This window comes from Leptonychotes weddellii, chromosome 6 (genome assembly GCF_054177405.1).
Source record: "Leptonychotes weddellii isolate Sample4059 chromosome 6, ASM5417740v2, whole genome shotgun sequence".
NCBI classification, from domain to species: Eukaryota; Metazoa; Chordata; class Mammalia; order Carnivora; family Phocidae; genus Leptonychotes; species Leptonychotes weddellii.
In genome coordinates, this window is record NC_138374.1 from 98805029 (window position 1) to 98832032 (window position 27004).

The following is a 27004-nucleotide window of genomic DNA, read 5'->3' on the forward strand; positions in this document are numbered from 1 at the left end:
CCAGGGTCCATAGTCTCTCATGGTTCATCTCCCTCTCTGATTTCTCCCCCTTCAGATTTTCCCTCCCTTCCCCTATGGTCCTCTGTGCTATTGCTTATGTTCCACACATGAGTGAAACCATATGATAATTGTCTTTCTCTGCTTGACTTATTTCACTTAGCATAATCTCCTCCAGTTCCATCCATGTTGATGCAAATGGTGGGTATTCATCCTTCCTGATGGCTGAATAATATTCCATTGTGTATCTGAACCACATCTTCTTTATCCATTCATCTGTTGAAGGGCATCTCGGCTCCTTCCAGTTTGGCTATTATGGACATTGCTGCTATGAACATTGGGGTGCAGGTGCCCCTTCTTTTCACTACATCTGTATCTTTGGGGTAAATACCTAGTAGTGCAATTGCTGGAAACATCTTTCTCACTACACTTGTGTGCCCTTTCTTCCAGTCAAAACAATCTAATTGTTGTTTGTTACTTGCGCCTCCCCCTTACAATACCTCCCTGATATATTCCTGCCAACCGCTCAGTCTGGAAAGGGCCTTCTCCCATTCCATCCCCATTTACTGAGGCATTCTTAATAAATATTAAGTCTAAAAATATGACAATCATAATCTCCTGCCCACCCTGACTGGAAATTACATCTTCCCACTCTGAACTCTTGCAGCTCATTATCTGGACTTCGATTACAGATTTTATTGCATTCCCACTTGTTTTAAATGTCTTATCTCTCTAAGACTATAAATAAACATCTTGGGAATAAGATCCATGTCTGATTACTTAGCAAAGCAGAACAGCTAGGAGAGAGGGGAAGACTGAAAGAGAGACTTGGCTTAATTTTGCAAAATGAGTAATGGTCCATCAAGGATTGGAGCTGAACAAGCTCATACTTTCAAGTGCCTGCTTAGCATCCTTAATCAAATCATTCCTGAAACATAGGGGATAAGGGCCCCTGTCCCTACAGACTTTAAGGAAATTCACTGAGAGTCCCTTAGCTAATAACATTATTCTCTATATATGTTCCTTATTTTCTTCCCTTTTGCCTCTCTTCTTGGACTTACTACTTTCCATCTCCCCTCTTTCCCTCCTTCCCTCTTTCGTTCTCTCTCTCCCTCTCCCTCTCCCCCACCCCAAGTTTCCATGGCTTCCCAAAACAGATTGAATAAATCCAATCACCCAGTTCCTATCCCTTCAGTCCTTCTTTCGGGCACCGACTGGGTCCACAAGTGTGATTAAGGAGGCACAGCAGTTTCCCCACTGACACAAGGCAACTCAAGGACCTAGGGAACACAGCTACACCCTCCCCGGGCTATCTTTTAAAAATTCAATGGTAGGAAAACCAGACTGACAAGTGGGTGTTCCCGTTTATGATTAAGGTGGGCCAAGTGGCCTCTAGCACTCTGTAGAAAACTCAGCCTCTTGTTCCCTATATACCAGTACATCTATACCTGGAGATCCTACTGTCTTCTTATTTTGCCAGGGTCTATGCCACAGCGTGATGGGGATGAGTTAAGCAGACTGAGCATCATTATTTGTACTCATTTTCCAGTTTTCCTCCTCGGAGCTCCAGATACTTTAGAAAATATGACAACAATCTCACCAAATCCCTGTATGCAATGAGAGCGCATTACCAACAAAAATAAGGTAATTATAATCCACCCACCACAATGTCTGTACTACCTGCATTATTCTCTAATATTGGACATCTGAGTGGCTTTCATGTCTAATTTTCCTGTTCTACTGTAAAAATACAAAGTGTCAAATCCTAGGCCATGGTCAGGATTCCTATGATGCTAGACAGACATCAAAATATCAGGTTTTATGAAGAAGCATTTAACTATGATTAAACATGCTTCACAGCGCTTTCAAGTGCTTAATCATTCTTCCCTGCTTCCCCATCTGGGTGATGAGTTCCATTTCCCCGTTGAAGCTATAGGCACTGAGTTTCCTTTAGAAGTATCAGAGATTCTCTCTTGCCCCTTGATGGGGAGCAGAGTTGGTGATAACCTCTCAAAATGCTATGTGCCTGGGTTGACGTGAAATGGCCAAGCCTTATTTTCCAGATGCTTCGCTGGAATTGAAGCCCTGGTGTCCTTTGCGGCAGGTACTTGGAGGTGTAGTGCTATCAGTGGAGAGTCCTCACAATTAGAACCCATATCCTTCTCTGGCCCAGCACATTCTTAAGGTGTAGGACAAAAATACTCTATTAATAGGCTTCAGTGCTGGATGGATCCTCTAGGGGAGGGGTGGGGAAGAGAAATGACGTGAGCATCATTACTTTATGTATCCGATGTCCAGAAGCTAAAACATAGAGAGCACTTTAAGAATAGAAACAGAAACCAGCTACGCAAGTCTGAGAAAACATTACTTCTCTTTGTACCAAAAATAGATATTTATTATCTTGAGAGTATGAGCAGACATAACCTCTTTAGAGCATAATTTGGCAATACTTACCAATATTAAAAACATACATTCCCTTTGAACAAGTAATGTCACTGCTAGGAATTTATCCTGTGGATATCTAAGGAATATTTCAACAAAACATATGGACAAAGATGGTCACCGAAGTGTTACTCGTCATGGTTTTAAAAATACATCAATATGTCCATCAATACAAGGACTGGTTAGATAAAAAAGGCACATCCATACAATGGATTACTATGGACTGGTTAAAAGAATGGGATGGATCTGTGTGTGTCAATGTGGAAAGATTTCTAAGATACATCATTAAGGAGAAAAAGCCAGCTATAGAATATTGTGTATAGTGTGATCCCTTATGTGTTAGTATACACACACATATGTGGAGATGGGCACATAGTTGGTTACATTCGGGCAGAAATGGTTAGCAGTGGTTAACTTAGGAAAAGGCTTTGAGATGGGGTGGAGAGATGGCTTCCCGGGGTAGGGGACCATTTGAGAGAGAGATCAGAGACCAGTTTGGGTTTCTTATTTGTACCCCCCACTACTAAAAATATAATAAATATTCTATTATTATTTTACATGGTTTCTAAATTCACGTCTTCAATAGCAATTGGGTGTGTGGCCAATGAGGGCAGAAAAAAGAGACTGTCGGCAGAGCGATCGATAATACCCTAGCCAGATGACCTGAAGAGGAAGCTCTCTAGTCCACACAGAGGAGGAGGATAGCCCCTGCAGAAAGTGTTCACTGTGTGTTAGAATGGAGGGGAAGTGGAAAGAAGAAGAGTAATCACTGCCTCATCTGGATTTTTCATTGAATTTCATTTTTTCTTATTGTACGTTAGAAAAGGGACTTTGGTTAAGAGGAACTAGCCTGAGAATATGAGGGACCAAAATGTTGTCTCAGCTCTACAGAAAGAGTCAGAAGGAGCACTCTTATCCCCCTTCCCCACCCCACTGGCCAATCAGAAGGCTAGAAGGGAGGTGTTAGGAGGGAATATTGACAAAGCTACTTAGCAATAGGCCTTAAAGGAAGAGGAATATAAACCAGCCTCAGAGAACAGACCTTCAAGAGCTGCTGTAGCTACTGAACAGCATGACTCCTTTGTTTTCCGGGGCCTGGGAAAACCTTTGGCTTCTGCATATGGTCTGGAGGTTGTATTTATCAATCCATTCCATGGTCCCGGTTGGTGTGGTACACGCAATTGTTTATCCCAGCTGCGTGAAGAGATAAGGCAAGACGAAGACTCAAAAGAGTCTACTGCACAGAAAGTCTCACCTGTCACACAATGTTTGTCACACACATGGAGGTTTTCTATTGGTCAAAACCCACCTCAGTGGCTTTCATTCCGGAGCAAGTTCATCAACATTTGTCTGAGTAAAATATCCACTGGCACTGGCCTAGATACAAATCCTACAAAATAGCCCAACTCTAGCATTATTTTCTACCTGATGCTGACCCCAGGATCACCAAGCCCAGGCTAAGCACAGAATTTTCCCCTTTTCTCCCTCAACCATCCAGTCATTTCATCATTAGGTCAGAAAAGGTGGGGTCAGCAACATGACAAGCCTTCTTGGATAATTTCCAAATGCTGGAACTTCTTCAGGGAAGTGAACTTTCCCCCAGGGCAGGTTACTTCAGCTAGTTACAGCACAGGGCTAATGAGGCCGAGGTCATGAGCTTATTTACCCTGAGGGCCAATTAGCTTTGATCTGTTTCATGGTCATATTCTATATCCCTCAACCCAAACAGCTGTTTCAAAAATGGATGCCCTTGATAGCAAGGAGTACTGATCCAAAGTAAAACAGATGTGTTAATTCAAATTTTCATGCTCCTGGAAAAACAACACAAAACATATTAAAAACATTAAAATGACATCACCTAGTATTTGTTCCAAAGAGATCACGAATAATAACACCAATCAGACTTCAATGACCTGCACAACTGCTAGACTGGTCATCAGATAGAAAAGAGCTACATATTCAGAGAGATCCCATTTCTTCTTAAGAAGGCTATCCTACTAACTATGAACCCATTTTTCCACTAAGATAATTCTTTAAAGAAAATTATTTCTTGGGGCACCTGGGTGGCTCAGTGGATTAACTGTCTGACTTCAGCTCAGGTCACGATCTCAGGGTTCTGGGATCAAGCCCCATAGCTGGGCTCCCCACTCAGTGGGGAGTCGGCTTCTCCCTCTCCCTCTGCCCCTCCCCCCCAGCACATGCTCTCTCTTTCTCTCTCTCTCAGATAAATAAATAATATCTTTAAAAAAAAGAAAGAAAATTATTTCTTTTAGCATGTTAACAATATGCTACTTCTTTACAGGTATTCCCCTAGGGAGGACAGTGGAACCAAATTCTATACCCTTTATAACTCATTAAGTATTTTATGTAAAAACTAAATCAGATGAACATTTTAGTCACTATTTGGTACGAGCATTTTTCATGCTAATTAGAAACTGATTCTTTTCTTCTATAAATTGATAGTTCTTCAAATTGCCCCAGTCCTCCCCTCACAAATATGTTCTTTCACCCACATACTATACATAAAATACCTTTTTTTTTTCTAGCTGGGTCACAGAACCCAACGCTGATACTTTTCCAGCATTCATAAAAAGAAACAAACTTACAAATGATCTTTCCTCATGCTTTTATCTATCTCCTTGCTTTTGAAGTTTCCAACGGAATCCATAGTCATATGAAGACCCAGAATTCACCTTGGGGACTATGTCGAACACTCACGTAGACCCAGAATTAGCCTTGGGGGCCATCTGACATACCTTCACATCTGAGCACATCTGCAACTGGAAGCTCTCTGATCTCAAGATAATCAAAGTTCGCAACACCACAAATAAGAATCTCCACTTTGAATCCCTGATTCCAGAAAATGGGCGGCTACGCTGCTCCCTTACTAGTATGAGTCTGTCCGCTAGGGGAGGAAGGAGTCTTGCCTTCTCTGTTCCTCTCAGCCACCTACAGATGTCCCCTGAAAGACGGAGAAAAGAGCATACAGGAGGCTCTCGGAGCCACAGGGCCAGGTGTATAATTCTGCCAGGAGGCTAGAATAGGACCTTCTTTTTCGAAAACTGCTCCACCTATCACTGCTCATTTGTCTTCAGAGGCACTGAAGCCAGGCCTCAGGGAAGGATACAGATAATTCTCTGGAGGTTGAGCCTATTTTTAATGATCTAAGAAAGTATGTTACCCTACTCAGATTTATGCTGACCATGTATATCTTTATTCAAAATCTGAGACATGGTTGAACTAGAGATGACATACATCAAATCAGACTATGGACAGAGAATCTGGGCTGTCGAATTTGTACCCTCTTCCCATTCTAGAATTTCTATTCTTCCCAATCTCTTTCAAGAATCTCTCCCAGTTTGGGGCACCTGGGCGGCTCAGTCAGTAGGCATCTGCCTTCGGCTCAGGTCATGATCCCGGGGTCCTGTGATCGAGTCTCGCATCGAGCTCCTTGCTCAGCCGGAAGACTGCTTCTCTCTCTCCCTCTGCCACTCCCCCTGCTTGTGCACTCTCTTTCACTCTCTCTCTCTAACAAATAAATAAATAAATAAATAAATAAAATCTTTAAAAAAAAAATCTCTCCCAGCTCTTCATAGGCTATCAAGTTACCCCACAGTGCCTCTGTTTACCCTCCTAAAGGACTGGAACATTGTATATAAAATAAGGTGCCCCCAAATCTCTCCAAACCATGAACATATGAACATCATTTTATTTAATAAACTTTCCATACTATATGGTTCCTCCCCCTTACTACTGGTTTATGAGGGCACTAGGAAAACCACCATTCTTTTAATGTCTTCCCTCTCCTGTTTATCTTTGATATCTTCCACTCCTCCCTCCCCAGCTTTTCCCTTCTTCTCTATCCTACAGTACAGAGCCCCTTTTCTTTACTATTAAATCCTAAACACAGGCTCTGCCAATAACCCTGAGCTATTGCTGTATCATGCTGATTTGCACCAGCTGTGCCTTATGGTGGTTAACCCCATACTTATAACAGGGTCTCCTTAGATCTTCCTCCGAGAACAAGATTCCACATATACATCTAAAAGTCATAACTAGTGGGGTGGAAACCGAGCCAAGAATAAACAGATTCTGCTTTGAACTACTACTCACATTAAATAAGAAAAAAAAAAATGCAACTGGAGGAAAGAAAAATGCTACCCAGAGTTGTAGCTTAAAGACTTTTCTTGGATACGTATAACAAACCATAAAGATGATCTACTCCTTCAAACATCCCACTTCTAAATTTAATGTTAATTCTCTCAATATTAATGAGGGAAAGAGGCAGGTCAGGGCAGAGAGTGAAGGAAGGGAAGACTGTCATCATGAAGAATTCAAGTGACAATAAAAAGTATACTCCCAAATTAAAATAGAGTAGCCAGGAGCTTTATCGTGTAACTAGAGTTTGCAAAGCTTAGGATGTTTGAGAATCTTAGACAATTGTGGAAAACAAAGTGCAGGGAGCAACCGTTGGGAATTAGAGGATAATGATGTTATTCTCCAACTTTGGGAAAATCACAATCTCAGATCATCAGTTTTCCTATCAACTCCCTCCCTGAGGAGTCACTGGCAAGGTCACCAGATGGTTTGTGTATACTGAATTGTCTGGCCCGTTTATTTTCCATTATGAAACCATGTGTAATGGTCCTGTGTTTGAACATGATCAGATATTGTGAATGACTGTCATTAGAATGTAATCACCCTTCTTCATCTCTGCCCCAGTGCAACTGTGTTCCAGACTCTCCAAACCAAATGCTATTTGTCCAAGCTCCATAAGATAATGGATAAATGCTATTGGTTTTGTTAAAGAAAAATCTTGCAGATTGTAAAATCGTTTATTGGTTTCAAAAACTCTAGTTAACCTCAAGATTGAGGACACAAACATTGATCCATCTGATGTGAGAGGATACCAGCAGGCTACGAAAAATATGATAGAGCTAACTTTTTATTACAAAACTCATCTGCTTACAAGTTAGGTTCCCAAAGGCTATCTTCGAGTCTGTTTTTCTGTTAAGTCCAAGAGGACATTAAACAAGCCACTGCCAGTAATCTGTTGATGGCAGGCAGAAACGTACTGCAGCTCAGGACAGCCTCAGTCCATCAGTGAAAGTTGTTACATTGAAAATTTGTAAGAAACAGAACTTCCATACTCATTTTATTCATCGGAAGTAGTTAGACTAAGTTTCTGTCCACTAAAAATAGCAAGCGACATGATTTCAGGCTCCCCAGAAAACACAGCTTCCATCAAACTTGAAGCACTGAATTATCAGTTCCTAAGTACCAACAGTATTAGCACAAAAACGAGAGTCCACCAACAGGGGCAGACAAAGGTCTTGATATTTTGGTGGGCGAACTCTCCCTAAGAAGCATGAAACTACTCCGGCCCTTCATGATCTGCCCTCCTTTCAAGACTCATCTCCCCCTACACCTTCCACTTTGAAGCCTGTCTTCCACCCATATTGAACTATCTTCATTCCCCATCCCTCTAGGCACTACGCTTTGGCACATGCTTTTCCCTCCGCACGTGCCAAGGACTTCCCTCCCTACCCACATCTCTTGGTGTTGTTCACCCTGTTCATTCTCCATGTCTTATCCTATACATCACGTCCTCCCACACATCACTAATCACCCTCAGCTTTTCCTCACCTCCCAAAATTCAGGTAAAGATGTGACTCATATGTGCTGCCTTACAACCTTGTATTTCCTTTAACTGCTCTGATCACATGTGTGATGCCTTTATGTTTGTTTGTTTTAAACTGTATTCCTCGCTGGACTGTAAGCTCCACGAGGCAGGGGTTGTATCAGTCCTAGTTCCTAGTAGTTACTCAACAAATATTGATTGCGAAATGAGTCAATTTCACTCTTCTATATTTACTACGGTAGAAATGGATTTATTTTAGATGGCTCATTTAATGATATCTGTCATTTGATTTACTTTTATTTTTTTACTTTTGACACGTTTAATTTTTAGAATTGTAAAACACACACAGAAACACAAACATATATAATCATGTTCATTATTACCACTATCTATAATTGACAAATGTTAACAGTTTTGCATATTACTTTCACTCTATTCAAGACTTTTCAAAGGGCCAAAACTCCAGTGGTTTTGTGATTAATCCTGTTAACTAGAGAGAGAAAAATGGAAATAATATTATCAAGCACTTGCTATGGGTCAATCATTGTCCTAGGTGGTTTATATACATTGCATACCCAACCTTCCCCAAAAGAATATTATTATCCACACTTTACAGACCAAGAAACTGAAGCTTAGAGGATTAACTACTGCCCGGGATAACACATCTAGTAAACATCACTCCCCTGTTCAAACAAATTCTAGCTAAATCCAAAATCCATGGAGGCTTTCCCCTTTATGGCCTACATCCTCAAATCCTATCATGTCTGGAAGGAACTTGCACTTTTTGAGCGAGAAATGTACTTTCACATATATTATGTATCCACTCATTGAAAAATGTCAATTAAGGGCTTACTATGGGTCATGTCCGTTATCTCATAAATGCGCAAAAAATTAAGTTAACCAGGGCACTGTATTCACAAGCATTCTGGTTAATTTAGCTAAAGAATAAGAATTAAGTGGTGGGCTAATGCCATGAATGTTTGTCCACCACAAAAGAAACATCCAACCGTGGAAGCAATGAGAAAATAGCATCAAAGGTTAAGGATGACAAACGGACAAGCTACATTCTGACTAGATTGGCCCCTGAAGGTTTCTCCCGGTCCTGCAATGACTACAATGTTGCAGTTGTGGTGTGAAAAGATTTTACAAGGTGACTAGATATTTAAGTGTCATATTGAAAAATGGGCTGTCACTTATGATTTCTACAGTATCCCGTGTTTTTGTTTTCACAATAAAAAAAAAAAAATGAAACTGAGGGGTGAACAATTTGGCTCTTTTCTCCATAGATCTCAGCTCTCAGTTCAAATCCCAACGGTTGTTTAATGGTCACTCCTGTGTGGCTCTACAGTTCAAGTCTGGTTTAGTTAAGCCTCTGCATCTTCTTCCTTGTGGTCCCTGCCTCCTTTCAGAAAAGGGGTGACACCTTGATCCCCGCCCAAAAGGGGTGGCATGTCCTTGTATGTATACTTTGTATCAAGGGGCTTGCTACATTTCTTCCAAGAAGTCCTGCGCATTTGGGAATCACTCACTTTCTGTGACCGTATTGTCAGCAGTTTGCATTTCCCGTAGTAAATTATAATACTTCTGGACCCCCATTTGAGATCCTGGCTCTGTCTTGCTTTCACAGATCTACCACCCTCAGTTATTCCTTAAAAATAACTTCTGATCCTACCTTGAGAGGGCAGGATTCTTCCATCACAATGTTTCAAGTCTCGGCCATTTTTAGCTCCCTTGATCAACATTTTTACTTTGAAACAATTAAGATTTGTTTTCTCCCAGCATTCATCCTACTTAAAATGAAAGTTTTGAGGCAACAATGAGTTAGTTTGTAAGTATGATTTGACCATAAGGGTAAATAAGAGTGGGTGGAGAGGTTATTCTGCTTACTGAGGATTCTTTTCATCAGGCAATTTTGCTTTTCTCGTCACTATATTTTTACTATACACATATGTTGGTGATTTCTCAGAAATCCAATAAAATTGTAATGGTTCCTCTTCGTGGCAATACAAGCCACAGAAGAAAACATATAGTTCTGGGCCTTGGGTCTGCCCCTTTATGATGGCAGAGAAAACACCACTAAACCGCTCCCCCCAATTCTGTCACTTGAGTGTTCTCAGGTCTTCTTATCAACATACGAAAATGGTTGTTTATCTGTCTGTTCCTTTGTTCATTTGTTCATTCATTCATTCTTTCATTCATTCAACAAACACCTCAACAGTGTAGTGATATAACTTTGGATAAGACAGACATAGTTCCTCGTGTTAGGAGCTCACAGTACGCTCGAAAAGATGATAAAAGATGATAAAATTTACCATATAATGTGATAAATATACATAAAGAAGACACAAAGTGCTTTTCAAAAAAAAAAAAAAAAAGAGTAAGGGGAAAATGACAAGGGCACATAACATAGCGTGTGGAGATCAAGGAAAATTTCCAGAGTCTGAGTGATGAGTAAATGTTAGCTAAGGAAGGGCATCCTAAATAGAACAGCATGATACACAGACACTGGGGCTACTGACATGGGAGTGCAATTTTTAAAGAATACCCTTGGGGCGCCTGGGTGGCTCAGTCAGTTGAGCCTCCAAATCATGATTTTGGCTCAGGTCATGGTCTCATGGGTCATGAGATTGAGCCCCGTGTAGGGCTCTCCGCTCATCGGGGAGTCTGCTTAGGACTCTCTCCCTCTGCCCCTCCCTCACTCATACACTCACACTCTTGATCTCTCTCTCTCTAAAATAGATGGATAAATCTTTTTTAAAAGAGGGGGAAAAAAAAAAGAATGCCAACCCTTTCCAAACAGCAATGCCAACCCCTCCCCCAATCTTTACCTCACTGAAATTTTCTTCATCTATCAAATTTCCTGAGATTCCTAGATCAGGGTTTCCCATTATGTAAATCAGGTGAATTTCTCAGATGCCAGGTCATAGAGGAAAAGTTTGTAGTGAAGATTTTCAACTATTTCCTCTCCTTGGCCCCTGAGAAAGGATGGGCCTTTAAAATAGCTACTCACTGCTGTGGGAAGACATGCAACCTCTCCCAAATACCCTGCATTTGTAATCCAAGAACAAATGTAAATAATGTCATTTCTTCCTCACATGTGCCCCCTTGAAGGAGAGACAAGCTTAAAGGACTGAAGACACCTCCTTTACCTTTCATGGGAACGATTTCCATTTGTAAGCTCTTCTCCCCCATCCCCTGACCCTTTACTGCCTCATGCCATGCTTTTCCTGACATAATGGGGGTTTCAAGGGAACAAAAAGGGATCCTGAGGTTTACAGTGAACACACTGTGGAAAACAATGGGCTGAAACAGAACTGCTTTGCAAACTTTTTCTTGGAGACTTAACATCCCCCAATGCAAGCCCCATGAATGAATGACTTCCAAGCCCTCAAGAAACTTGTGTTCTTTCTTCCTTCCTTCCTTCCTTCCTTCCTTCCCTTCCCTTCCTTCCCTTCCTTCCTTCCTTTCCTTCCTTCCTTTCCTTCCTTCCTTCCCTTCCTTCCTTCCTTTCCTTCCTTCCTTCCCTTCCTTCCTTCCTTTCCTTCCATCCTTCCTTCCTTTCCTTCCTTCCTTCCTTCCCTTCCTTCCTTCCTTCCTTTTTTCCTAAGTTTACCTGGCATCTCCTTTACTGTCTGTATCAAAATATAAAGAAATGTTGATGTCTGGTATGGTAAAAGCAGGGTTTATTCTAGAACTAGGAACCAAACAGAGCAGGCTAAATTGATTACAAAAGTCTAAGATATATCAATCCTGTCTTATTTTATCCTCTAGAAGGGTTTGCCGTCCCATTCAAATCATCACCTGAGCCACCTGCATCAGCAGCCAGCATAACACAAGGTTTAGAACCCAGCCCGTCCACTCTGATCCATGCACACTGCCCCTGAGGAGCAAGCAAGCACACTGCTAACGTGTCACCCTACCTCACACACAGGGTAAAGGGGGAGTAGAGTTGAGTGGTTCTGAAACACCCACATTTGGCCACTACACCAAAATCATTTGTGTATCTCAACACAGTGCTGTTTAGTTGGGGTTGACTGTCTTCCTGCCTGAGGGATTCTCTACGGGAACTTTAGTGAGGGTAGTCTCATTACAGTCAGGCATTTGTGTCCATCAGTTCAAATTCTATTTAAAACATAGAAAGGATCCTAGAGTGTGGGGCCTTCCAGAAGGTAGGGGAAATCCTAAATTCAGATAGCAGGGATTAAAAGCAGCTGCTGTACAATGGATAGGCCAATATGGTGTGCCATTTTGTACTCTTCCCTTGTCACAGCTTTGTTCAACAATAATAAAAGTCTACATCTATTGCTTATTATGTAGAAGGTACTGTTCTGAGCACTTTACACATTATAACTCAATGAATTCTCACAACAACCCTATTAGTATACCATTTTTATAGATGAGGAAACTGAAGTACAGAGAGGTTAAGAAATTTGACAAGTTCACACAGCAAGTCTGGTTCCAGAGTCCATGCTCTTAGTTGCTCTGTATATTTTTTTTTCTTTTTTTTTTTAAAGATTTTATTTATTTATTTGAGAGAGAGAGAATGAGAGACAGAGAGCATGAGAGGGGTGAGGGTCAGAGGGAGAAGCAGACTCTGTGCTGAGCAGGGAGCCTGATGTGGGACTCGATCCCGGGACTCCAGGATCATGACCTGAGCCAAAGGCAGTCACTTAACCGACTGAGCCACCCAGGCGCCCGCTCTGTATATTTTCTATATTCAATAAATACCTATCAAGTACCCACTATGTGCCAAACACTGTGAATATTATTGGAAATATACAGATAAATAGGACAGAGGCCTTGAGGAGCTTACATTCTAGTTTGGGAGACAGCAATATATAAACATACAAGTCTCACTCATGTGGTGAGTCTTATAAGATAGATAAGCAGAGGTATTATGAGATCACACAGTGTGGTCACTAACCCCAACCAGAGGGGTCAAGGATGTCTTCTTTGAAGAGGTGGTACACAAGCACCTTTTCACATCAACACTGAAATGTAACCATAATGAAAGATCTGATATCCAGAAAATCCCCCTTTGGTTTAGACTGTGAAACTTATTAAAAATGTCAGGCCATAACTCAAATGGTCTTACACTGGGCAACTTGGGATTCTGGTGACAAGAGCCAATGGATAAAAATAAGAAGATATAAAGTTGCCCGACTGGAGCTAGAGAGACTCCCTGATGACAAGTGTGTGCCCCGTGGTAATAGCAGATTGTTTGGTGAGCAGTGTCTCATGGGCATAGGAAAACACTGTGATTCTGGCAGGTTTTAATGTCCAAGGAAGCAACAAGAGTTCAGGAAATGGGTGAAAATATCCAGGTCCTAAACAATCAGACTGTTCACAACTGGACCCCAATCAACAGCTTAGGGGATGTGGAGCAGAGTTCAGCTATACAGAAAAGAGAGCTACAAAGAGTTTAGCAGAGTTTTAGGGCTCCATTTAAATAGGACAGAGTTAAGGGGAGGGTGCTGTTTCCATGAGATACTGGGGTACTATATGAGAGAGCTGAGATGGAAGTCTAGTCACACACCCTGGGACAACGCTTTGAGGAATGGAAGAAAGTTGTGACTCAGTGGGCACATTGGTGTTTACTCATGCCAGACACTGTAGAGCCAAGCTCTATGAAAGCAAGACTGGTACCGTTTATCAAGCTGAGGGTCCTGCCCTGGCCAGGATTAGTTAAAGTCTGGGCAAGGAAACCAAATGTAGAATCAGATTGATTTAAATAATTCTGGAAGACAACTTTGTGAGGAAATAAGAGTATAAAAATGAAGAGAGACAAACCTGAGTTTGAACGTTACTCTGCCACTTACCAGCTATGTATCTTTGGGTATGTGCCTTAGCCTCTAATCTTCAAAATCCTGATGAAAAATATACCTTTGGCTGTGACAAATATATCGATGAATATGAAAGTGCCAACTAAATACAGTTCTTGACCCAGAGAAGGTGCTTGATAAATGATTTTTTCCCTCACTTACAGACCCCAATTGAATATTATTTAGTCTCAAAATTCCATTTCTCACTACTGATGATACATCTACTTTACTCATTTCATGATGAGAGTGATTTAATCTCCAAAGCATGCATGATGAACACATTACTATTTCCTCCTCCAAGAATGTGATGTTACAATGTGGGGCCCCATTCCTGGGCTGGATAGACAGGAAGAGGTCATATGTCCAGTCTCCATACAGGCATTCACTAGTTTAATTTCACACAGAGAGCATCCCTGTTCCGTTGTCTGGTTTGCTTATCTTGGCAGCCTCCTCACAAATGTAAAACATTGAACACATATAAGTCCAGTGGCATGGCAGATGACTCAATGCAAATTCAATCAGCAATGACAAAAAAAAAGTCACCACCAATAAGTGCTATCTTATGGTGAATCAAATGAATCACCTTTGTACAATATTGGTGGACGTAACAACTTAGATAAACAACATATTACTGTAAAATAATGACTATATGATTACATAAAGACTATGAAAATGTTTGGCAATCAATCATCAGGTTTTTATTTCAACCTGTGTCCAGCAGTATGCCCGTGCCTTGGGTTTATAGTGGAGTAGAATTAAAACTAAAGAATATGATCTCAAGGACAGAGGGTCTAGTTGAAGAGAGAGAATTCCCATCCCGAATAATTCCCCATTGAGCACTGAGCAGCACAATGTAGATGGAAAAGAAAGAGACCAAAGTGGGCTAGAAGGTTTTGAAGTGTTCAAGTAACATTTCTTTTTTTTTTTTTTTAAGATTTTATTTATTCATTCGAGACACAGAGATACAGAGAGACAGGGAGAGCAGGAGCAGGGGGAGAGGCAGAGGGAGAAGCAGACTCCCCGCTGAGCCAGGAGCCAGACGTGGGGCTCGATCCCAGGACCCTGGGATCATGACCCGAGCCGAAGGCAGATACTTAACCATCTGAGACACCCAGGTGCCCCTCAAGTAACATTTCTAAAAAACAAATACAACCATGTCACTAGCCCCACCTAAAACCCTACATTGATTCCTCAAGACCCACAGGATAATTTCTGAAATTCTGCGTGGAGCACATAAGACTTTTCATTATTTGGTTCCTCTCAGCTTCATCTCTTGCCATTCCTTTTCTGCTATAAATGCTCCAAACTGCAGAACATTCTCTCTAATATACCTTTACACAGTTTTCCCTCTTCCAAGAATATTTTTTCTCTCATTCTTCTTCTGAAATCCCATTTGCTGGGCTAATGTATGCTTTTCCTTTAAGAATGAACTCAAGTGTTAGACTATTATGTGATTAAGAAATCAACTTTTATTGTGTTAAGCCACTTAAATTTTTGACTATATTTGAGACAGCATTAGTGTTACTTTAATATAGGTTATTACTTTAAATGACACAGGGACTAACAGACAAAACGGGGGACTGGCTCAAGCGAGAGAATCTACAGGGAATCCCCACTGCATAAAACTAGGACCCCAAAATGTTATTCCCTCTGCATTAAGATGAACCAAGAATGACATGCCCTCCACAACAATACCAGGAAAGTTGCTTATCTTAAAATATGGTGCTGAACAGGAGCAGGGGTGGGTTGGGAAGGGAGGAGTCAATTCCCCTCGGAACTAATTATCACAAATACACCCATCCACAGGCTTTCAACCTGTATTCACACTGAGTAGTCTGAAAAACTTCAATCTAAGAATTTACTTTAAAGTCACTTCCAGTTGGTAGTGCTCCCAGAAGTAAATGCAAATTCTCAACAGAGAAATCTCCCTTCATTTCAAGAAAAATGAACCCACAGTCAAAAATCATAAAACCACAAAGAAACAAAACATCATGTGCAAAAGGCAACAGAAAGAACAAATAGCAAAACAAGATCCACAGTTATTAGAATTGCCAACTCAGAATATAAGACTATTATATTTAATATTGTTGAGAAACACTCCTCCATGAGTCTCTCTTGTTTCTGTATGTCTTGATTTCTGTGCCAAAAGATCAAGGCCTGGCTGATCTTTACCCAGATCATTTTTCAGGCCTGTATTTGCAGCCTATTGTTAACCTTAAAGGATAAGGTAATATCTCCCATTAGGAGAAAGTGCAGGCTTACTTACTGTCTACTATAAACTGGGAAGTTTCCCAAAGTCACTGATCCTTTCCTGTGCAGGCAGGTATCTAGGCCCTGGAGGAACTGTGACATAAGGAACCAATAAAAACATGCTGACACTCTGGCTACTATTTCTTCTGTCTCTGAGACAGAGGAATCTCATGTCTTCTTTCAGTATCTATAACTTTGGCAAGCTAACTTGCAAATAGCCTAAGATCTCATAGCCTTCACAGTTCTTGACAAATCGCCTTCAAAAATAAAAAATAGGAATAGAAAGCAAGACATTAAAAAATGACTAGAAAATTTTAGAAAGAACGAAATAGAACTTCTAGAAGTAAAAAATAGAATAATTGAAATTTAAAACTCAATGGTTGGGTTAAAGAGCAGATTAGATAGAACTGAAGAAAGAATTAGTGAATTGTAAAAGAGATCTAAAATTAATCCAAATACAACACAGAGAGGAAAAAAAATATAACCTCCAAAAGAGAGGTTAAGGGACATAAGCAAAGAGTGTGAAAAACAAACATAAATCTTGTTCGAGTTACAGAAGTAAAATGAAGCAAAAGCAATTATTTGAAAAGAAAATTACAGATATGTTTCCAGACTGATGGAAGACAGCATTCATATATTTGGGAAGCCCTATGAATTCCAAAAGGTTAAATAAAAAGAAACCCACACCTCAACACAGAAGAATGAAACTACAAAACAGCAAAAATGTAGAGAAGATCTAGCTAGTTAGAAAAGACATTATATCCAAAGGAATAAAAAATTAGACTTTTAGCTAGTTTACAACAAAAACAATGGAAGGCAGAGAACAATGGAATATTTTTAATGTACTGAAAGAAAGTAACCTAGAAAGTAACCCACCTAAACTATCATTCTAAGAGTAGGCTCAAAATAAAGGCATCTTCAGACAAAAAGAAAAAAGAAAAGAAAGACTCTTGCTCTAGTTAGACCCTCAGAAAAGTAAATTCTAAAAAGAGAGAGAGAGAGAAATTATCTAAGATGGAGTGATATACATCAAGAATTGATTAGTAAAGAATGAGATTTTATTTTTTACCAACTAGATTGAAAAAATTAAGAAATCTGACAATTACAAAAGTTGGCAAGGATATAGAATAAGATAAATGTTATGCCCTGCTGGTGGGAGTGTAAATTGGTACTGTTTTGGAAGGCAATACGGCAATAACATGCAGAACGTAACTTGCACATACCCAACTACAAAATTCACCTAATAGGTATTAACCTAGAAAGATTCTTATGCATGGAACACTTATACCAGGGCACAGACATGTATAAGGATTTCTTAGCAGATTGCTTATTATGGCAAAAAACTAAATAATTAAAATGTCCATGAACATAAATATGAATAAATAAATCATGGCATAACCACATAATGGCATATTATTCAACAGTAAAAATTAATGAATTACTACTAAAAATCTTAGAAACATGTTGAGTGAAAGAAGTGAGTCACCAAAGAAATCAGATCTATGTCATACATATAAGACCAAATAACTAGTTTATTTAACTAAACAATATTGTTTGGGGATACATATATATTCTACAAAAACTTTTAAAAAGGTAAAGAATGATCAAACACAGACTTCAAGAAAATGGTTAACTTTGCAGGGAAAGGAGTCAAGAGGATAGGATGTGGAAGAGTCCACATATGTATTCAACAAATTGGTAAAGTTGTAGTTCTTAAGTTCGCTGTGAACTCACAAGTATCTGTTTTAATATTATACTCTATAACTTATATGTATATTATTTTGTAGATATCAAATATTATAATGTAAAGAAATTAACATTTAACAAAAAAGAAAAGGAAAAGGAAAAACTTCCTTGATCTTAGTTAACGAAAATCTTACAGCAAAGGCGTATAGGATAAAATATTGGTGAAATAGTGAGGGTGAACTATTGAAGCATGCCCATTAAAGTCAATAATTAGACAAGATATTCACTGAATAGCATAAAGATGTTGATACTCCCCAAATTAATCAACAAACGTATTTCAATCCCAATCAAATTTCCAGCAGACTTTGCTTTTTCTTCATATTCATGGAACCTAACAAGCTCATCCTAAATTCATATCAAAAATATAAGTTCCAATAACAGCCAAAACAATTTTGAAGAGCAATAATTCAGTGGAGAGACATGCCCAATTAGATACCCATGTTTCCTTTAAAGCTAAAACAGTTGAGGGAGTATTACATCAACAGAGAGAGTATGTAAAGAAATATGATACATGAGAACATTACCAACTAAAGAAGAAATTATGGACATTCAAAAATGGTGCTGGGATAATTGATTATCCATATGGGAAAATTCATGTTAAAACAATAAGATCCTACTTCAAAACAATCAGATCAGCCAATATTTAAAGGTCTGACAAAATCAGTAACTGATGAAGATACAGAGCAGGGGTTATTCTCATATGCTGCTAGTGGGGATATAAACTCATGTCCTCATCTTGGAAACCAATCTGATAATAACTAGTAAAACTGAAGGTTTTCATACTTTATAATCCAGCAGGCCACTTCCAGGTGTCTATGCTAAAGAAATGTACTACACTACCTTGTACTGAAAAAAAACTAAAAGTTAGTAAGAGAACAGATAAACAAATCTGATTCAATGAACAGAATATAAAGAACAGTAAAATGTGAATAAGCTAGAACTACATGTATCAACCACAGAAAACAGATAAGGTAGAAACCAAATGTTAAAAAAAAAAAAGGAAGCTATAGAAGTAGATATATAGTACAAAACTTATACAAAATTGAAAAGATGTAAATCAATACTATATATTGGATATGTGGATAACAGGTATGTACCATATATATTGAAATATGCATAAGAATGGTGAATGCCTAATTCAGGAAAGGGATAACCTGGGGGAAAGAGGGAGAAGAATAAAATTGGGTGGCAGAACCAGCACAAGGGTGAGGCAAGCAAGGCACTTCAAAATATAAGGATGCATTAACTCTCAAGTTCGTGCAAATGCAGGACATAAACCTAAGAGTGAATGCTTCCTTAAATTTTGTGCCCTCGGCACCTCACTTATCTGACCTGAGTCTTGGTCCTATTAGATGGGTTATGTAGAGACTTCAACTGCTCTCTGTGGAATTTTATTCCTTTAAAAAAAAAAAAAATCTGTTGGGCAAGTATCTCTACAGAGAGGGTTTACATTTGCTTGGGCAGTATTCTCATGTTTAAGACTGCACTTGTTAAGTTACTTTCTTGAACTGGAATTGTCACAACATGTGGATATTAGACATTTGGACTCCAAACACAAGTGCTGTGAGGACTTGCTATAATGATCTCTCATGGAAGATTCTTTTTCTCTTTACAGAATAACCAGGAAAAAGACATGTGACTGAGCTTGGCAGTGAGCCCCCCTCTCCCATGGCTTTGCATCTTGAGCAGATACCTGTGAGAATAAAGAGAGGGTGGGGGAAAGATTGGAATTTATACCAGGGGTAGTGCCCTGAGCAGTTCTTACTGATTTGGCTCCTGTCTTCTTTCCAAGCCTAGTTTTCAAAGCATCCCATCAATTCTGTGAGCCTCCCAATATCCTCCAATAATTTCCCATTTTGCTTAAATTAGTCAGAATCAATTTCTGTTCCTTGCAACCAAAGAGCCCTAATGATACACTGAGCCTCATGCTGTCAAACAATGAATCTCTATAATTCCACTTGTTATGATTGATCCTTAGGAATTAACTTTCTCACCATGATTTTGTTTCCCATTTAGGATTGGCAGGATTCTACAAGGAGAATGTCTACCTGTATGTTTTAAGCCCTACCTGTCAGTGCCACCTCTTTTGGTTAAATCACTGCGGAGTTATTAATGTCCAAGGAATACACTCCTAACTTACTGTTCTCCATTCATGGTTGGCCCCTGAATTAAAAATTTGCCAAGCTGGCCTGTGGTGCTCACTACACTAAGAACTAGAGTCTCAAGTCAAAGAAAATCCATCATTGTACCAACTGAGTCATTTAGAGTTGTCTTACCTCCTCTGTCTTTAAAACTTCCCATATCCGAGCATGATCTTCCACCAACCAGTGTCCTGTGCTCTCTACCTTGTTGGAAAGTTTGAATTTGGACACCACTTGCATCGGCTCTCCCACAGGTTTATCCTCCATCTTGAAAGAGCCAGACAGGAGGCATTACGGATCTGTGAGGAAGAATAAAGTGTGATCCAGGTTAAAACATTAATTACCAAAAAAAAAAAAAGATATGAAAGCAAATTCTCATGCTTGATTTGTGGATAATGAGACCACTGAGGAAGGTGTCACAACAGACATCAACTTTCATGGCCCCTTTTTATATTTTAAATATTCATTATTGTTATTTTAATGCAGGCTTCTGGAGGCAGGGGTGCATTCTGATGAGGTGATAGAAATTTTACAGCAAAGGAAGAAGCATCATCTGCCTATTATCCCTATTTGTCACTGGCCCCCTCAGGAGGCGAGATGGAAATGGGTGGATGTAAGAGAAGCCTGAGTGAAGTTTCTTCGTATTTCCATGCCGTGTGTTGCATGTGGAAGAAGTATTGGCATCAGGAGTCTTCCTCTTCAAACACCTATTGGGTACTTGTTTATTCGAGGCTCCATGCTAGGCATACATAAATCATTTGGTAGTTTGGCTCTTAACCTTAAGAAGTGTAATGTCTCGGGCAGAAAGGGTTATAAACAAGTAATCACAATATGGTATATTACTGCATTGTGTGCTCAATGCCACAATCATCATTTTTGTCAAACTGCAATGGAAACACAGAGAAATAGTCCCTTAGACATTTGATTAGGTGTGTTACTTTCCTGAGCCTTAGTTTCAGCAGCAGTTGCTGTAAAGACAATATTTTAGAATTGATACCAATTCCATAAAGTCTACTTCCTTGACATCTTTTTTTTTTTTTAAAGATTTTATTTATTTATTTGACAGAGAAAGACACAGCGAGAGAGGGAACACAAACGGGGAGTGGGAGAGGGAGAAGCAGACTCCCTGCCGAACAGGGAGCCCGATGCGGGACTCGATCCCGGGACTCCAGGATCATGACCTGAGCCGAAGGCAGTCGCTTAACCAACTGAGCCACCCAGGCGCCCCTTTCTTTGACATCTTTCCATCCGCCCCTGGCTTGTTTGAAATCACATGGTGCCTGCTCCGCACCATCTTGTCCTAAGGAATCTCCTTGCCTCCATTCAAGTCCGCCTGAATCTATCCTTCTCAAGGTAATTTTTTTTTAAAAAAAGTAAATCTGATAATGATGTCCCACCTACCTAAAACTTTCCCTAGAGAATAAAATCCTAACTCCTCAAAATGGCAACCACAGCCCTCCCTTCCTCCACCACACCCTGCTGCCTCCTCAGCCACTGTTTCAGCCTTCTGAAGGTACATATGCATCTCAAATACATCCAGTACCTTTAGGCTTTGTTTGTGACATCACCTCCTACCCCCCACTCCATGGGAATAAAGCCCCCCTCCTCCTTTGTTACTCCCTCTAGATACTCTGGAAAGATGTCTATTGTGCCACCTGTAACACTTCATTATATTTATTTGCTTCCAACTCTATTTCCACCTTCTGGTCTTTTAAGCATCTTGACACTAGAGATGGCATCATATACAGAGTAAGTACTAAACAAATGTTTGATGAATTAGTTAATTCAGTAAATCATGAGAATCCGGTGAAAATGGGGCAGCAGATCCAATATATTCAAATAACAGATGTAAAAGTCAAATTACCTCTTCTCCTTCACCTTTTTATTGATTTATTTAGTGGGCTGTAAGGTCTTCATGAGAAAGAGCCAAGTCTAACGTTCATCATGCATCCCCAAGCTGCTAATTGCTCATTAGTTAACAACAGACTAGTTTTCATGGAAATGTCTTCAAGGAATGGAGCACATCTGCAAAAAAGCAGGTCTTATGCTCACATAACCTACTGCCCAAGTAAAAGTAAACAGAAATGAGTATTGATAAGCGGAGCAGCGTTGGTTGGTCAGAGGATTTGAGAAAAGCCTCTTCGGCAGCAGACTTCCTTCTCTGCCTCACGCGTTCCATCTGGAAACCGTGGAGAGAAAGCCATCTGCTTGCAGAGAGCCATGATGAGGAAACTGCTAACCAAAACCACGCCACAGTCCCTACACACATGCAGCACTGAATACAATCCTACTAGGAAGCAGGAAACAAAACCTTCATAATTAATGAACAAAGTTCATGTGAGAGGATATGTTAATAAATGATGCTGACACATACAGGCAAGGAAATAAACAAAGCAAAGTCATGTGGAGGTTTCAGTCCAAAAAAAGGAAATTAAAATAAACAGGCACAATGGAAACCCGCCAGATTAGTAGGGAAGGAAATTCCATCATTGTTATTGGAGATAATACTGTAAACAACAAATAATAAATCAAAACAAAGTGGAAAAACTACAGAAAAGGGTTTGGGCTCTATCCTCTGCCAATCAGGGAAACCTAACTGGACAAAACAGGCGAACTACAAAATCTCAGGGCAAACAATGGAACATCTGTAAGTGTAATGTATCCCGGTGACCCCATGGCTTTCACTCCACTGCTGCCCACAGCTGCTTTCTCATCGCTACAGTGTGGGTGAGAGTTGGCAAATTTTCACTATCGGAGACTGAACTCTAGTGTGTACTGACTTCCCACAAATTGTTCCTTGCCCTGTTTGGGAAGAAGATGCAATTGAATGAGTTGTAAACCATTACAAGGTCCTTGGGAACTAAGGATGGAAGCAGACAGATAGCCAGCTCCTAGGACGCCCTTCAAGCATTTTGAGATCCGCCACCCCATCTGAGACTTGAGGTCTTTTCACCCATCCTCAGTACCTCTCCTCACTCACACACACAAAAACCATATATGCAACATATATTGAGCTCTCATTGCATACCAGCCACCATGCTAAGATTTTCCACATTATCTCTACACCATACAATGATCCTGTAAGGTAGACTTCACCATTTTACAGCTATGACAAATTAGATGCGAGGCAGCTAAGTAACTTTAATATGCTGCTGGAAAGCAGTAGAGGTCCCAAGTTTATGCTTTCTCTATGTCAGGTCAGCAGAACTTCAACCCCACACCCCCGACCCCATCACTGGTAGAATGAGACCACCCTCTCCTGCTCTCTCCCCCATGGATTAGAGTTAAAGTGTCAGTGTCTTAGCCAACTGGCCCAGTAGTGCCCACTTGAGAGGCGGTCACATCTGATGAGTATACAGGGAAGAGTGGGATAGATACAGAGAGGGAAACATCCTGGGAAAATAGATCATTCCTTTTCCTTTTTATTCCCATCTCAACTTCTTTTCTTTTTTTCTATTTTTTTTTTTTTAAGTACGCTCTACCCCAATGTGGGGCTTGAACACACAACCCCGAGATCAAGAGTCCCATGCTCCACCGACTGAGCCAGCCAGGTGCCCCACCCCCATCTCAACTTCTGACCAGGGCTGCCTTTATAGGTGTAACCTGCACAGTCACACAGCACCGCATGCTCAGAAGTGCCCCAGGTTTGGTTGACTGCTCCATCATTGTCCTGAACTTCTTAATTTTTGCACAAAAAGCCCTACATTTCATTTTGCACTGAGCCACCAAATTATATAGCCAATCCTGCTGCTGACCCACCTTTTTCCTCTTCACATCTAAAGTTCTACTCCATACCTACTTTAAACAATTCATACATTTATTTATAGGTTTCTCATTTCCCTAAAATGAGCTAGAAGTCTATATAGTGGGGCCATTTTTCGTTAGAATTAAAACAAGAGGCATATGTAGACCTTCTTCTACCTCTGATACACTGCATATCTTAGAGTTGAACTCCTGCCTTCTTTCTTAAAACATGTGGTCAAGGCTCACAAGCCAACTTCCAAGCATATACCACTAATATAAGCCCATTCAATGAATAAGATGAAATCACTATAAACCTAAAGGCAGAATCTTCAATTCCACTTAATAATTGGTCTAAGATATCATAAGCCTATGAGCTTTTTTTGGGAATCAGTTTTGAAGAACTGTCATCCTAAAATACCTAATACCCAAAACAAAACAAAGCATCTCCTAGATGGTGAGATCACCGTTAAGTTAGAGGTGGGGTAGAGAAAAGAACCTGTATGTAGAGAAAGGCAAATATCTGATCAGAGAACACAGAAGCAAAATTTAGCTCAAAATTGTAAAAAGAAAATTGCTGGAGAAATGCCTTTTCCAATTTTAAGAGGGTCATGACTGTATACTGTCTCTACTTCATGAAACAGAAAAGTAAAATAAGAACAGGGAAGACAAGTCTGCTGGAATGGAAGACAGATGCTTTCACTTGACACTGAGAAACAACCTGCAGGTAAGAAAAGCCATGTGAGGGTTCTTAAGATCACTTTGCTCCAAATCCTAGAGCCCTACCATTCCCACGAAAGCTTAAAGGTTTATGTTTTTTTTTTTCAGTTTGGTTAAATCCAAAGACCATCGTCTTTTTTTTTTTTTTTTAAGAGGGAGAGAGAGAGCACATGAGTGGGATGGTGGGGGAGGGACAGAGGGAGAGGGAGAGAGAGAATCTTAAGCAGGCTCCACACCCAGAGAGGAGCCTGATGCCGCATGAGCCGAAATCAAGAGTTGGAGGCTTAACTGACTCAGCCACCAAGGCGACCCAGGGGCTAATCTTAAAAACATAAGTATTAAGTGATAATCTAAGAACATAAACATTTGACATTACTAGTGTCTGTTCCTGTGATTTGATAAAAATTATAATTCTCATGAATGCAACCTTTTTGAAGTATGGCTTTAAAAATAAGTGCTAGGGTACAATTTCACTGAAATCTGTATTTATTTTATTAATCCCCATGTTGGCCTTGGTTTGACAAGTCAGTCTTGACTTTATTGAATTTGACTTTCCCTTCTATCTTAGTAAATAATATATGAGACATCCCTCTGTATCATTATCTTTTTTCCCTCCCTCTCCCCTTTCCATTTTTTCAGAAGGAAATATTCAGAATCTATTTAATATTCAGAACCTTACTGGGATGGGTTTGGTATTTCTAGCCTTTGTCTAGTAAAGCCATGCTTCTCTTCTGACCCTACAGATTCCATCGTATGCACTGATAATACAGCATTTCTATTTGATTCCCTTACACATACACTCTTGCTTCTGCCTAAAAAAAAAAAAAAAAACTTTTTATTTTTTACCTCAACTCAGATTTCTTCTCATCTTGCAAATGTCTGGTATTTGCCCTGTTCCAGTCTTTTCCCACGATTACTAGTGTTTCTGCCATTTCTTTCATCCTACCTTTTCTCATCCTCATTCTGCTTCCTAATGAGCTCAGCTTCTGTGCAGATGAGACAGGCTTCCTTACCTCTGGTTATCTTCAACTCTTTCACCCGAATGTCTATGTATCAAGAACAGTCTTTGCATTTTAGTTTTATTTACAGGGTTGAGAATGGCATGGTACAGAGAGCACTGGAATACCAGTCAGAAGACCTGGGTTCAAATCATAAGACTGCAGTAAGTTCTCTATGTAACGCTTGGGCAAACCATTTCACTGTTCTCAGCCTCAGGTTCCTCATCTTTAATATGAATAAATAGACCATAACACCGCTAAGCCCCCTTACAGATATAATAAAATAAAGTACTCACCTCTCCCCGCCAAATATAGAAAGCAAAACTAATGTGCACTGAAGTATTTTTCTAGCAGAACTGAGGGATTTATATTACCAAACACAACAGTAAAAAGCTGTGATTTCTATGGGTCCCTCACATATTGTACTTATTCCCAAATGATGCATGCATTCACGACTCAAAAGCCAAACAGCAGGAAATTATGATAGCCCCTTGGCATTCATGGATTGAACACCTGAGTTGTGACTCTTCAGGAACAATTCAAAATTCTCTTATGTGTAAATCTGCAGAGGCTTTGTAAGGCTGGTGTTTGGATGAGCTCAATGATCCTTAGCATCCAAATCCTGGTTCGGGGGTAGACATCTCTACTCATGATTGCTACTGTGGTATTCATAAACTGGGGCATCCAAGGAAGTCTGAAGATACAGCCTTCCCAGTTTTGGGGTGCATCATAGTGGTCTCTTCCTTCTGAAAACAGAGACAGAAGCAGCTGTCCAGAATCTAAGATTTCTGCCCAGAAATGGAGACTGGAGCACGGACAGACACCAGACAGGAAGAACTCCAGGGAGTCGTGGCATAGATTTCTAGCGCTGAGCAGCTTTCCTCCTGGAAAAACAAGCACATCAGATTGCTTCAGAGCAATACTGAAAAGTCGGCTGTGTTTGAAGTGACAGTTGATATCAACGTATTAGGAGGGAAATGGATTGTCATTTTCTCCTCCTCTTTGGAAACCCACCAGCACTCTAGTCTCTATAAGGCAATTCACTTAGAGTCTGCATATTGGCTTCTTTTGCTCCTCTCGATTTACTCTGGCCTCCCCCGCTGGACTGCCAGGTCTTTGAGAGACTGAACCTAAACGTATCCTATTCCTTCAATTTTTTTAAAAAAGCTCAATCATCCTTTAAAAAAAATGATTTTATTTTCCTTCCACTAAAAAAGAAAAATACTTCACTGGAATAACAGTTTAAGCATTTACTATTATGATGTATTTTGGAACAAATGTCAATCATTGGGCAACCATTTTCAAAGGAATTTTAATTATGTCCCGTCTTACTGACCACTGAGCAAGGTTGCACAATAGAGGCTATGGAATCAGAATGACTTTCTCTGAGAGCAACTGTCTCCTGTTAAATGTAGAACATTGAAGGAGTGCAAGACATTCCTGCTTCACTCGAGTTGATAGTTTTTAAAGGCTGGTCCATCTGCACTGCAGACTTTATGCGATACC

The 27004-nt window shown here is 40.1% G+C and overlaps 1 protein-coding gene across 2 annotated transcripts in view; it reads right to left on the bottom strand.

Moving 5' to 3' along the window:
- Positions 1-27004, bottom strand: part of RGL1 (ral guanine nucleotide dissociation stimulator like 1) — a 329410-nt gene that overhangs the window by 225125 nt on the left and 77281 nt on the right. For both annotated transcript variants that reach the window (XM_081824739.1, XM_081824738.1), the window contains exon 2: positions 20175-20338. In XM_081824739.1, coding sequence (XP_081680865.1) covers positions 20175-20306 — 132 coding nt within the window. In that variant the 5' untranslated portion in view covers positions 20307-20338. The remainder of the gene's footprint in view (positions 1-20174; positions 20339-27004) is intronic.